The 12,858-nt window shown below is 59.1% G+C and overlaps 1 protein-coding gene across 2 annotated transcripts in view; it reads right to left on the reverse strand.

The window, feature by feature from the left end:
• Nucleotides 1–2,231: 2,231 nt before the first annotated feature.
• The window catches only part of HTRA3 (HtrA serine peptidase 3), a 29,880-nt gene continuing 19,253 nt past the window's right edge, over nt 2,232–12,858 (reverse strand). The window contains exons 7-9 of one of the 2 annotated variants that reach the window (XM_049630231.1): nt 5,511–5,559; nt 4,960–5,055; nt 2,232–3,352 (exon numbers count right to left, since the gene is read on the reverse strand). In XM_049630231.1, coding sequence (XP_049486188.1) covers nt 3,187–3,352; nt 4,960–5,055; nt 5,511–5,559 — 311 coding nt within the window. In that variant the 3' untranslated portion in view covers nt 2,232–3,186. Of the gene's footprint in view, nt 3,353–4,959; nt 5,056–5,510; nt 5,560–11,620; nt 12,365–12,858 lie in introns of those variants that run through there. The other variant, XM_049630230.1, reaches the window with a different exon arrangement.

Here is a 12,858-nt window from a genome sequence, read left to right on the forward strand (position 1 = left end):
GAGCAGTGTCGGCAGGCAGGCCCCCCCGCCCCGGCCTCCCCGGGCGCTGCTCAAGCCGGGGGAACACTGCCGGGTGCCCAGCCGCCTCCTGGCATCCGATTCATACCACAGCCTCCTTGTCTGGTCACCTGTGGTCTGGACCCACTAATCCCCTTGGGGGTGGGGAGGGGCCCCGGAAGGAGAAAGACGCTGTGACCCTCGGGCCGCGCCCCTCCTGGAGACCCTGGCCCGACCCCAAGTCAGGTGGCGGATGTTTGTCTTGCTGCGGCTGAGGCCACAGCTGTGCGCTCCAGCCCGGCCCCGGGCCCCTGGTGGCCGGCCACGCGCTCGCGTGTGACCCCGAGTCCTCCTCTCTGGGCCTCCGTTCCCGCCGCTGTCCAATGGGGCGTGTGGACTCAGGGACCTGTGAGGCTCCTTCCCGTCCTGTCCTGCCTGGATTCCGGGTGTTTATGAAGGGCCCCCACGGCCACGACGGGGTGCTCCTGCCCGAGGACGCTGCCGTTGCCGGCACCCCGTGCACAGGTCCCAGGACGGATAGCGGAGGGGCGGGCCGCGAGCCCAGCCACCCGGGGTGGCGTCAGGACCCTGAGGGTTGCGCAATAGCTCCAGCGGCAGCTGGCGGGCTCTGGAAAAGTTGTTTTTCACCGGCTGCAGCTGGAGGAGTGTGAGGGAAGCCAGCTCCTCGCAGCTGGGGGCCGGGGGCAGGCTGGGCGGCTGGAGGGGGATAGAGGGCCCCAAGGCCGCAGGGCCCACCCTCGCTGCACAGCCCCCAGCACCAGGGGAGAAAGTGGCCTCCTTGGATGCAGCAGCACAGGGGTCGGGGCCCCAGCAGGGTCCGCCAGACGGGGGCAAGGGCAAGACCACAGCGCAGGCCCGGCTGACGCCTGAGCCCAGAGAGCCCCACATCCCGCCTCCCGCTTCACCGGCGGACCACCTGAGGCCGGGGGTGGCTCTTGCCAGACAGCAGGCTGGTGGCAGGGAGTGACGAGGTGTGAAGTGACATTTGGGGGCACTTTTGAGGCCAGACCCCGAGGCAGGAGCCTCCCACGTGGCATTTAATCCAGTGTTTACTATGGCACAGCAGGTGCCGACCGGCCGAGCCCGGCTCCTCTCTGGGCACCACCGCCTTGCTGCTCCCCGCATCTGCCCCCCGCCTCCCCTCCAAAGTCAAGGGTTTCCTGCGGCGGTGGTGGGGAAAGGGGCGATGTTGACGGTTGGGGCGCCACTGATGTCCTCGGAGGCCACGCTCAGGGGGCCCGATCCATCCCAGGGGCGAAGTCCCCCCAAATGCCCAAGGTCCCCGACAGCAGGGGCTGCAGCCCCGCCCACGACCGCCACCACCTGTGAGGTCTCCTGCAGCCGCAAGGCACGGTTCTGGGCTCACCGTCGGCCCAGCTGCCTGCGGCCCTCTGCCCCTCGGCCGGAGGGTTTTCTCCAGCTCTGCGGAAAACAGCTCAGCCCCACACGGTGCACCGCGCCCCCCCCCCCCCCCCCCCCCCCGCACAGCGCAGGGACCCAATTCCCCTCAGGGCAGACCCAGGGCCCCGGTGCGGCCCGGGTGTGGGGAGCGGCGCTCAGTTCACAAGGTAACCGGAGCCCCGGGATTGCAAAACCGGGGTGCTGAACCAGACACGGCGCCCTCGTCAAAGCTGCTCGCGGCAGTTTCTGGTCCTTCTGCCGAGTGCCCTGTGGTCTGATCCCCGCCAGCTCCTGGTGTGCCTGGGTGTCCTGTGCATCCCTCTAGGTACCAAACAGAATCCCGGCCGCTGCCACGGCCATCTGAGGCCACCCTCTAGACCTGCCCCGTGGCAGGAGGGTGGGGCCGGGTCACTGAAACACGGGCCTGTCCAGCCCCAGGCTCCCAGAGCTGGAAAGGGCTCGAGGCCCCGCGGTTGTCCAGCCGCCCTCAGGGAAAGTGGCCGGTGCTCACGCGGCTGCCCAGAGGCAGACCCTGCCCCCTGCGAGGCTGGGACCGGCGGGGTCTCCATCGCCCCGGGCTTTGCGGCCCAGAACCCAGGCCCGGCCCCCTCCCGCTCAGACCTGCTGGGCGCCCCTCCCCCTCCCCCTGGTGCCCCCTGCTTGCTACCCTGGGTGAGCTCCTGCCTCTCGGTCTCTTCCTGCCTCGCCCCGCCATCGCTGGCGTCAGGACCGGAGGCAGGAACAGCTGTGGCTGGGGCCGGGGGTCGGGGGAAGGGCTGCCCTCGGCGCCCCTGCCGGCCAAGGACCATGTGCTTGTAAACTTTAATTTTCATACAGTAGAGAAACACACAGTACAAGCAACATGGGGAATCCATTGTACAGCAAAGGCCACCGATGCACCTCAGAACACACGCGCGCCCCTCCCCCCCACCTGCCACCTGCCGCTTCAGGGCCGACTGCCCCACGCAGAACGGCACAGGGGAGGAGGAACCAGCTCGGTCCTTGGAACCCCAACCCCCGTCAAGGGGCTTCCTCTGCCCGCCGTCCCAAGGCCACCTCCAGGAGGACAAGCGGCCTTCCAGAGGGTGTCAGGTGCTCTCTGCTCCCGGCCAGTCTCTCTCCTGCCACAGGGCTTGGCTGGGAAGCCAGGGCGCCTCCGCTCGGCACCTGCTGTGGGCCGGTGCTTGACTCCCCGAGTCAGACGCGGCTGCCCCCCAGGGCCTCCAGGCTGGCGGGGTAACAGCCCTGGTCATTCAGTGCGGTGGGCACTGTGGTGTTCAGTTGGGGGGGGATGGGAGGCATCCCTTGCGGAGGATGGGCTCGGGGACCGACCTGAGCAGGTGAGTTGGAGGGGAGGGAGGGGTAGGAGTAGGTTGGACGTTTGGACACAGGTATGGACAGGTGTCGAGGCAGGGGTGTAGGACAGAAGGTGGGGGCTGCAGGGGACTCCAGAGGAGTGTTCTAGATATCCCGGGCACTTGGAGGGTGGCCCTCAGGAGCATCTGTACCCGGGGGACATCCGGCTGCCCCCGTGGCACTGTGATGAGGGAGTCGACCCCCCGAAGGCTGAGAGGCAGGTCCCTGGCCAAGCCCTGCCCGCGGCACTGCCCCTGGACAGCCAGGAGGAGGGCTCTGGCTCTGCTGAGGACCGTCCGTGGTCCTTCGTCCCGACCCCGTGGGAGGCAGCGGCTCCGGACGGGACCTCTCGGCTGGCACCTGTCCTGGGCCGCAGGCTCTGGCACTCGGCGACGTGGGGAGAGCTCCCCCTCACAGGACCACCTCGGGCGCGATGCTGAACAGGAGGTCATCATTCCCCCGACGCACCTCCAGAAGCAGAGGGGACTCCGTCAGGACGGCCTCCTGCAGCTCGCTCGAGTCCGCCAGCGGGCGCCCGTTGACCTTGACGATGATGTCGCCATCTTGGATGCCCCCCCTGCCGACAGAGAGACACCCGGTCACCGCACATCCCTGCGAGGCCAGGACCCTGCTCGGGGGACGATCTGGTTGCACAGCAGCGGTTGAAGAAAAACCACTTCCGCAGGTGAGAACAGCACCCTGACTGCGGGGTTCCTACCCCAGTTGAAAACCAATGTCCTACGAGGGCCAGGGCTGTGTCGGCCTGCTTCTTCTACACGTTAGGAGGGCTGGGTCCAAGTGTGGCCTGCCGCCTTCCTAGCTGGGCTGCCTCAGGCCAGGCACTCGGGCCCTTTGAGCCTCAGCTTCTACACCTACAGCCCTATGTGGGGACACGCTTTGCAAATTGCGAGGTCCAGGCCGCGGTGAGGGTTGACTAAGGAGGTGCATATGGAACGCTGATTCACGCCACGGCCTCGGCCATCGGCAGCCACCGTGGCTCCTGGTCCCACCGCTCTGGCCCTGAGGGCGGCCGCCTGCTGAAACCCTGAATAAGGGGCCTGAGCTGGGTGCTGACTCTTTGCCTTCACGGATCTGCGTTCTAACAACTTGTCCTGCAGGCCGGCTGCAGACCGAGCGCGCGTGCCGGGGGCCCGTGTCCTCCCGCACAAGCAACACGGCACATGCAGGAGGAAGGGGGTCCTGGTGGGGTGAAGGGGCCCCGCAGGGCTGGAGGCCCGCCTGCCTGGTTCCTCTCCACTCTACTGCCTGCCCTTGAGTCCCACGGCCCTTGAGCTCGATCTCCAGCTGTGCGAATTACCGTTTAGACCACTGACGAATGCAGCCCACCCTCCAACAGTGGAGACCTGGGGCAAAGGAGGGAAGGGGCTCGTCAGAGCCCCTCTGGGCCTGGATCGGCCCACAAGCGTGCCGGGCCCGTGCCGCACCGGCTGCCTCAGCTCATGGTGTTGGGAACAGTCAGTCTTTCCCAGCACTCGGTGGTCTCAAAGGAAACGGGGCTTTATCTCATCTGAGCTTGACCAAGTCTCCTCAGGGGACAAAGAGTGGGCTGAATCGTGTCCATCTTGCAGACAAGGAAGGAGGCCCAGGCTGGTGGGAGTCAAGCCGGCATGGGGTTTGAGCTCTGGGGGGTCTCTACTGCTCTGTCTCCCCAGACCCAAAGGAAAGGACATTCTGGGGGCACCTAAGGGGCTCAGTCGGTTGAGGGTCCGACTTCAGCTTAGGTCATGATCGCACGGGTCGTGGGTTCAAGCCCCGCGTCGGGTTCTGTGCTGACAGCTCAGAGCCTGGAGCCTGCTTCGGATTCTGTCTCCCTCTCTGCCCCTCCCCTGCTTCCACTCTGTATCTCTCTCTCTCTCTCTCTCTCTCAAAAACAAATCAATGTAAAATGACAATAAAAATAAAAATAAAAGGAAAGGATATTCTGAACCAAGGACGGTGACTGCCAATGCCCCAAGGAGAACTTCATCTTTCCAGCCTCCCCTGGCTTAGACGACAAGCCGGAATCCCACCTGCCACATCCATGCCATATCACGTGTCAGAGGGCTCAAGGCCGTACAAGGTCACCGAGGCGAGCCCACCCTCGGCCTCATGCCCACCCAACCCCACCCACCAGGATGTCTGCTGGCCCCGTCCAGCCTTCCTGCCTCTTGTAGGGCAGCCTACCTCTGAGAAGGTGAGTTTGGAACGACCTCCTGCACGTAGATCCCACTGCTGACCGATGGGAAGTCTGGGTCGCTGGCTTTCAGTTCTTCCAGCAAACTGAAAAGGCAGTTCCGTGGTTAAGGCACGTCTGCCCCCATCCTCACGTGGGGGCGGCTACAGCCCCCAAACCCCTGGAGCCCCCCAGAAGCTGGGAGAGGCTAAGAAGGACTCTCCCCGCAGAGCTTTCGGTGGGAGCACAACCCTGCTGATGCCCTGATTTGGGACTACTGGCCTCCAGAAGTGTGAGAGAAGGAAGTTTGTGGTGATTTGCTACGGTAACCACAGAGGCTTCCTGGAGGAGGCAGCACCTGAAGGGAGCCTGAGGGAGCTGAGGAAACCTATGGGACAAAGGGGGAAACGGCATTGCAGGCAGAGGGACTGGCCTGAGCCCAGGCCTGGGAACGCGAGTGCGTCTGGCCCACGGGAACACCTGCAGGCAGCCAGGCATGGCTGGACAGGGTCTGGGAGGAGGAGAGAGGGGCAGTGGGAATGTATCAACCTTAGACACTCACCTCGGGGTGATGGTCCGCATCCGTATGCCGATGAAACGCTTCTTCCAGTCTGGGGACAAATCATGACAAGACTCCGTTAGAGCCTCTGTGAAAACCTCTGCCTTCTCTGAGGGGCCATGTGGGGACTAAATTTCACCCCAGGAGCCAAAAAAGCAGTGGGAGTCATTTGTGTAGTCACAGGCCTAGAGCTGCTTCTCTCCTCTAGGCTGCTCTTGAAGGGCTGGGAGATGTCCTGCCTCGTCTGGTGGCTTCATGCCCACCCCCACCCTTAGGACCCACACACCCATATCAGTTCCCACATCTGCTCTGTCGTGAGACCTACACCCAAACCCTGGTGGGCATTGGGGCTCTCCTCTCCAGCCTTATCTCCCAGATTTCCCAGCCTTGCCTGCTCAGATCTGAACTTGTCACCTTCTCCTGCCTTCCCCATAAATGGTAATATTAGCTGATAATGCCCAGTGAACACTAGCCACATGCCAGGCCCTCTGTTTAGAGCATTATACACACAACTTCCCCCTGGCTGCTCCAGCCTGTGACTTAGAAGGTGTCCTAGACCCAGAAATAACATTTACCTGTCTTGAACCATAAAACATGTCTCAGTACATTTTAAAATGTCCTATCATAAAAACATGCTCTCTGACCACAGCAGAATTAAAGAAGTCTCCAAGAACTTAGAAACGAAATAACATACTTCTGAACAACCCGTTTTCAAAGAAGAAATCAAACAGGAAACTAGAAAGGATTCTAAAGTTTAGAATAAAACTTTGCCAAATAAAAATGGCAAAACGACATATCAAAACTTGTGAGATGCAGGTAAAGCAGTACGTGGAGGACAATGAATAGCACCAAAGTGCCCATATCAAAAAAGAAAAGGGTTTCACATCAATGACCTCAGCTTTCACCTTAAGAGCTAGAAAAAGAAGATCAGATGAAACCCAATGTAAGCAGAAGAAAGGAAATACCAAAGATTGGAAATCTGTGAAGTAGAAAACAGAAATATAATAGAGAAGATAAAACTTTAAGCTTTCAGCCACACTGATCAACCAAAAAATGAAAAAAAAGGACAAAGGAAAAGAGAAGATAATTATCCTCACCAGGACTGCAAGAGGTGACATCACCACGGATCCTACAGGCATTAAAAGGGTCATAAGACATAACGATGAATAACTTGATGCCAATACATTTGATGACCCAGACAAAATGCACACGTTTCTTTAAGTTTCCAAACTGCCAAATCTCACTCATGAAGCAGCAGACAACCACGTAACCTCACCTCTATTGTTAAAAACTGAATTTGTAGTTAAAAATCTTCCCACAAAGAAAACTTCAGGCCCAGGTGGTCCCACGGGAAAATTCTACTAAATGTTTAGGAAGGAAATAGCACTGACTCTGCACAAACTCTTGTAGAACACTGAAAATGAGCAAATACTTCTGGGATGTCGTGATTTATAATGAGAAATACGTATTTTGATGTTCGTTTGTGGTTCCCAGCACACACCCCCTAACACTTTTGTAATCCCTGTGATAAAGGCTCCGGGGACATCTTTTGCTGTCAGATCCTGAAATGGTGACAGTGACAAATGTGAGATGGGTTTCTTCTGTTACCTACACCACAAGCCCCTTGCAACCACTCCTGAGTATATGTTAGTGAGTGATTTTGAGAAGCCCCTAAGGAAGGGGCTGGTTGCTAGGGAAACCCACCCATGTGGCCAAGGGTCAAACTTTCAGCCCCGACTCCCAACCTGCCTCTGGGGAGAGGTGAGGGGCTGGAGGATGACATAATCACCATGGCGGGGATGTACCCAATCATGCCAACACCATGAAGCCTCCGTTCAAGCCCGAGAGGGTGGGTGGGAGAGCTTCCCAGTTGGTGATTCCTCGGAAGTACTCTGTGCGTCTCCCCAGACCTGCCCTGTGTGTCTCTTCCATTGTTTCCTGAGCTCTGTGAGCCACTCTAGCAAATGATCCAACCCGAGGAGGGGCCATGAGAACCCCCAGTCTATAGCCGGTGGGTCAGAAGCACAGGTGATAGCCTGCACTTCTGCTTGGCATCTGACTTGGGGGGCGGTCTTGTATGACCTTGACTGTGGGGTCTGACACTATCTCCAGGCAGACAGTGTCAGGCTCAGGGGAGAACAATAGGACAGCTAGCTGGCTTTGGGAAGCCCCTCGCATTTGGTCCCCAGGGTGTCAGAAGTGACGCAGTGTCGTGGCAGAGAACTGAGGACAGATAAGAGGCACGGGAGGGGAGTTTTTCCTAAACAACTTCCCAACTATCATCCCGATACTAAAACCAGAAAACTAGACCCACACCCCTCTGGAAGACGGCTGCAAAAACCCTGTAGACATTTTCAGCGAACCAAATCCAACAATATGGAAAAAAGGATAATACCTCATGAGTAAGGGGGCTTTATCCCAGGAATACAGGGATGGTTCAACGCTCAAAACTCAGCCAACACAATTTGCCACATTAACAGACTCAAAACGAAGACTGCCGTCTCCAAAGGTCTAGAAAAAGTGTCTGACAAAATCTTCTAGCATCTGTGCCTTCGAAAACCCACGAATGGAAGGGAACTTTTTCCACCTGGGGCGGGACACCTGCGAGAGACCTTGAATGAGCATTCTGCTTACTGGTAGAAGACTAGAGACGTCTCTCCAAGGTCAGGAACAACGCAAGGACATCCTCTCTCACCACTTTTATTCAGTGTCTTATGCAGGCTCTGGCCAGACAAGAACAAAAGAAAAGGCATCCGGACTGAAAGAGAGAGGCAAAAACTGCCTCTATCCACAGACTGCAGAATAATCTGTGTAGAAAATCAGATGAGGACACCTGGGTGGCTCAGTCGGTTAAGCATCTGACTTCCGCTCAGCCCATCAGCCCATGATCTCACAGTTTGTAAGTTCTGGGGGAGGAATTGACAAGCTGATTCTAAAATCCATACGGAGGGGCGCCTGGGTGGCTCAGATGGTTAAGCATCTGATTCTTGGTTTTGGCTCAGGTCAGGGTCTCACGGTTTTGTGAGTTCGAATCCCGTACCCGGTTCTGTGCTGACAGCGTGGAGCCTGCTTGGGATTCTCTCTCTCTTCTCTCTCTGCCCCTCCCCTGCTCATGCTGCTCTCTGTCTCTCTCAAAATAAATAAACTTAAAAAAATAAATAAAATCCACATGAAAATGCAAAGGATCCAGAAAAACCAGACCGACTTTGGAGGCGGGACAGATTGGGAGGGCTGACGTTGCCTGACCTGAGGACACTGCAGAGCTGCGGAAATCAGGACGGACAGACAGACAAGTGGGGCAAGACAGGCTCATTTTTTTTTTTTTTTTGACAAAGGAGCAGTTTAGGGGAGAAAAATACACAGTGCCGGAACAACAGACTATCCAAAACAAAAACAAACAAAAAAGAATGTTGATTCATACTTTGCGCTATTAAAAAATTAATTCAAAATACACCATCGTCCTGAGTCTAAGACCTCAAAAAGTAAACTGCTAGGGGCACCTGGAGGGCTCTGTCAGTTAGGCATCTGACTTCAGCTCAGGTCAGGATCTCACGGTTCCTGGGTTCGAGCCCCGCATCAGGCTCTGTGCTGACAGCTCAGAGCCTGGAGCCCGCTTCTGATTCTGTGTCTCCCTCCCTGCCCCTCCCCCACTCACACTCTGTCTCTCTCTGTCTATTGAAAATGAATGAACGTTAAAAAATTTTAAATAAAAAAACAAAAGAAAGTAAACTGCTAGAGAAAAAGGTAGGAGAAAATATTCCTGGCCTTTGGTTAGCAAATATTTCCTACATACAACACCACATGCACGATCCATTTAAAAAACTTTGTTAAATGAGACGTCATAAAAATTCACAAAACTTCTCTTGGAAGACACCATTTAGGGAATGAAAAGTGAGGCCACGGGAGGAAACATTTGCATCTCGTCTGACGAAGGCTCCTATCCACAATGCTCTCAAAACCTGCTAAGGACACAGACAACCCAATCTTTTTAAGTGGGCAAAATATCTAAACAGATTTTTCTGCACAGAAGATGGATGGACGGGACCAGGTGGCTCCGGGTGAGGGGAGGTCAGAGCGGTGGGGGGGGGGGGGCGGGGGGGGGGGGGGGCGGGGGGGCTGGGCCCACGGGTCTGCATTCCGGGCGGCTTGGGTGTTCACCCCCAGCAGGTGCAGCCCGGGAGGGCTTTGGAGCAGAGACGGCCGTGGTCTGCCCTAAGTTTTGAAAGCGCCCCTCAGCCGGGAAGGTGTGTGGGGGTGAGGACAGCGGTACATCCCAGGCCGGGGTGCCGGAGAGGGAGGAAAGGGCCAGGCTGGAGATGTAAATCTGGGAGTCACCCCCTAGATGGCATTTCAACCCTTAAGGCTGAGCGGGGTCCTCAGAGGAAAGAAGGGCCCCCGCACAGAGGCCTGGGCCCCGCATCCCGCTCCCGACATGAGCGCCGGCCCCTGGTCAGCATTGCTCAGAACCCCAAGGTCATGCTTCAAAACAGGAAGGAGCCCGAGCCTCCTGTGCTTGTGCGTGAGCGGCCCCCTGGCTGTCACAGAGGTGCAGCCCTGTCACCCGCGAGGCAGCCACCATTGTGTTTCAGTCCTTGGTCACAACCCCGCTCAGCACCCAGCCGGGAGCCAGCGGGCCCAGCCCCACGCGGCTTTCTCCAGAAACACGGGCGGTGGGGTGGGGGGCGGTGCGGGGTGCCCTGACTGGGTCCCTTTGTCTCCTCCTTCGCCGGGACGTCACCTAAATGCGAGGGTCCCGCGTGGCGCTGGGGACACGGAGGTGGGCTGGAGGTCCTGGCTCTGTGTCTTGCTAAATACGTCATGCAGCCACTTTGGACCCAGGTGAGGCGACAGTCAGTGCAGGAAACGAAACACGGCGCGGGGGGGGGGGGGAGGGAGGACTTCGGTCCCGAGTGCTCCCCGTGGGGAGACAGGCAGCTCCCCACACCGCCGGCGTGCTCGTGTGGCCAGACGACGCACTGAGAGCGGTCGGCTGCAGGGCATGTGAACGTCACCTCGGCATGAAAACCAGCCAAGCCACGGAGAAGCGCGGGCTGGGGCTTCGCGGGCACCAGGGCTGATCCCTGAGGTGCCCCCTGAACCCGCCTCCCGGCAAACGCCCCTCCGCCCCAGCTCCAAGTTCAAGCCTCGCCGGGGACCCCACCTCTCCTCCCCTGCAGCTGTCGCACCCCAGCCAGGCCGCCAGGAAGGCAGCGGGGCCCCTCGTGGTTCCCCGCGGTGGACCCCCCACCCGGCACCCGCGGCTGCTTGCCAGCCCGCGCCCCTCTCTGCACCCCTCTCCATGGCCCTCTGCCGGCCTCCCTACTCTGACGTCACGGCGTAGACTGGCGCTCCTGTGCCCCTCCCCCCCTCCCCCTCCCCCCTCCCCAGCTAGAACAGAAGCTCGTGGCCAGAACGCGTGTATTTGGCTCACAGCCCCCCCCAGGGGCCGCGGCTCCGCGAACATTCGCCGTCGTGGCCTCTGTTCCGAGACCCACCCTGCAGCCCAGAAAGCGGACTGACGGTCCCAGCCACGGAGCTGGGAGAGCGCCCAGCTCAGGTTCCAGGGACACTAAAGCCTGCGGCACCTTGAAGAAGCGACAATGGGTTCCAGGGCGCAGGCCCCGCCCGCCAACCCCCTGCTCCTGCCTCCTGCTGCCTCCCCGTCTATTGCACGCGGTGCCCCGAGTCAGCCTGTGACCTTGCGGCCGGGGAACGTGCACGGCAGTGCCCACCCCCAGCGCCTCCCTGCACCTCTCCCCGGTTGCACGGGACACAGAGACCCCTGGGGCCGGAGGTGAGCGACGTTTCCACTCCCCAGGCTGGACTGAGCACTGAGGATCCACCTTCCACAGTTCCCAGGGGGGCGGACACTCCAGCCAAGCAGCCCTGGGGGTGCACACAAGTCCCAAGGCTGGCTGAACCCCCAAACCCTCGCGAGCCCCGAAGCTGAGACAGGACCAAGAAGTGCTCCTTGACATCTCCCGAATTTAACTTAAGGATGGTCTGTTTTAAAGAACTTTGGATTATACTCTGGTTTCTCTTCAGATCGTATAAATCTTTCGCCTTTCAAAGAACTTTAGATTAACTGGGTTTACATATTTTTGAAACTTTTATTAAGAAAAAGAAAAGCAAGAGTGAACACGTCAAGCTCAAAGGTTTTAAATTATAGATTCAGTCACCCCGCTAAGAATTACTGGGCCCTTTGATTAGTCCACATGTCCTAGGGGAGGTGACAGCTCTGGGGGCAGGGGATGACTGTTTCCCAGGGTGTCCGGGGGACGGTCACAACAAAGGAATGAACCCCGGTGGCCCCCGGCGGGCTCTGGCCCGAGAGCAGAGAGGAACACAGCAAGAAGCGAGGAGACACCACCATCCAGTTTCCCGGAACAGTCACCTGACAACTCAACCTGCACCACAAGCAGACCCACCGATTTCCAGGAGGCGGCCAAGGCCAAAGGCACCGCTGGGGCAGACGGCAGTTACGCCAGGGACACTCAGCTACTAGGGAAAGGACCAAGGCTGTGATAGCTACGAAGGCGAAGCCCTGGGCTAAGTCCTGAGCTCCCCAGCAGCCAAGGAGTAAAGGGCTCCAAAGGGTTAGATGGCCCCCTGTCTAAGAGAAGAGGCCGTCAGCCTCTCTAGGGAAGGCTGGCTCTGCCCTGGCTCCAGGCCGTCTTCACACAAGGGCCCCCGATGAACCAAACGGTGTTCTCGCTCGAGAGTAGCTCTTCAGGTGACCAGCCCTCACGGCACTGGTCGCGGCTGCACTGGGTTCCGAGCGCTCGGCTGCTGGGACCGTTGGGGACGGGGCAAGCACGAAGAGGCCCCCTGCTCTCAGCGAACTGCTGGTGAGGGGGCTGGGAGGAGACAGGGGAGCAGTCTGAAGGTGGGAGTGGCGGGGGGGAGGCCTGGGCGGCGAGCAGGTGGGCGCGGGAGACAAAACGGCGGGAGGGAGGTGCTCACTTGGGCTAAAATGAAAGGCAGGAGGGTCGAGGCCGCCAGGAAAGCTCCTGAGATCAGGAGACACGACCCTACTTTGGAGAACAGCCGTGGCCACCAACTGTAAGAAGGCGCTTGGCAGGCCCTCACTGGGGAGTCACCTATGCCTGGCCAAGGCCCGCACCGGGTGGATGCCCCTGGCTGTCCAGAAGCGGGCAGGGGAGGCTGGGCATCCCTGTGTGGATGGGGATGGAGAGAAGGGGCTGAGAGAACATGACTTCCAAGGATCAGGGGCTTGGGCACCACCGCTTTGGAGTCGAGGCTACCCTCCTGGGCAGTCGACCCGACCAGCAGACTGAGAGGGGCAGTGTGCGGGGATGGGTGGGTGGGAGGAAGGAAAGGAGGGAGGAAG

The sequence above is a fragment of the Panthera uncia genome, chromosome B1 (genome assembly GCF_023721935.1).
Source record: "Panthera uncia isolate 11264 chromosome B1, Puncia_PCG_1.0, whole genome shotgun sequence".
NCBI lineage: Eukaryota > Metazoa > Chordata > Mammalia > Carnivora > Felidae > Panthera > Panthera uncia.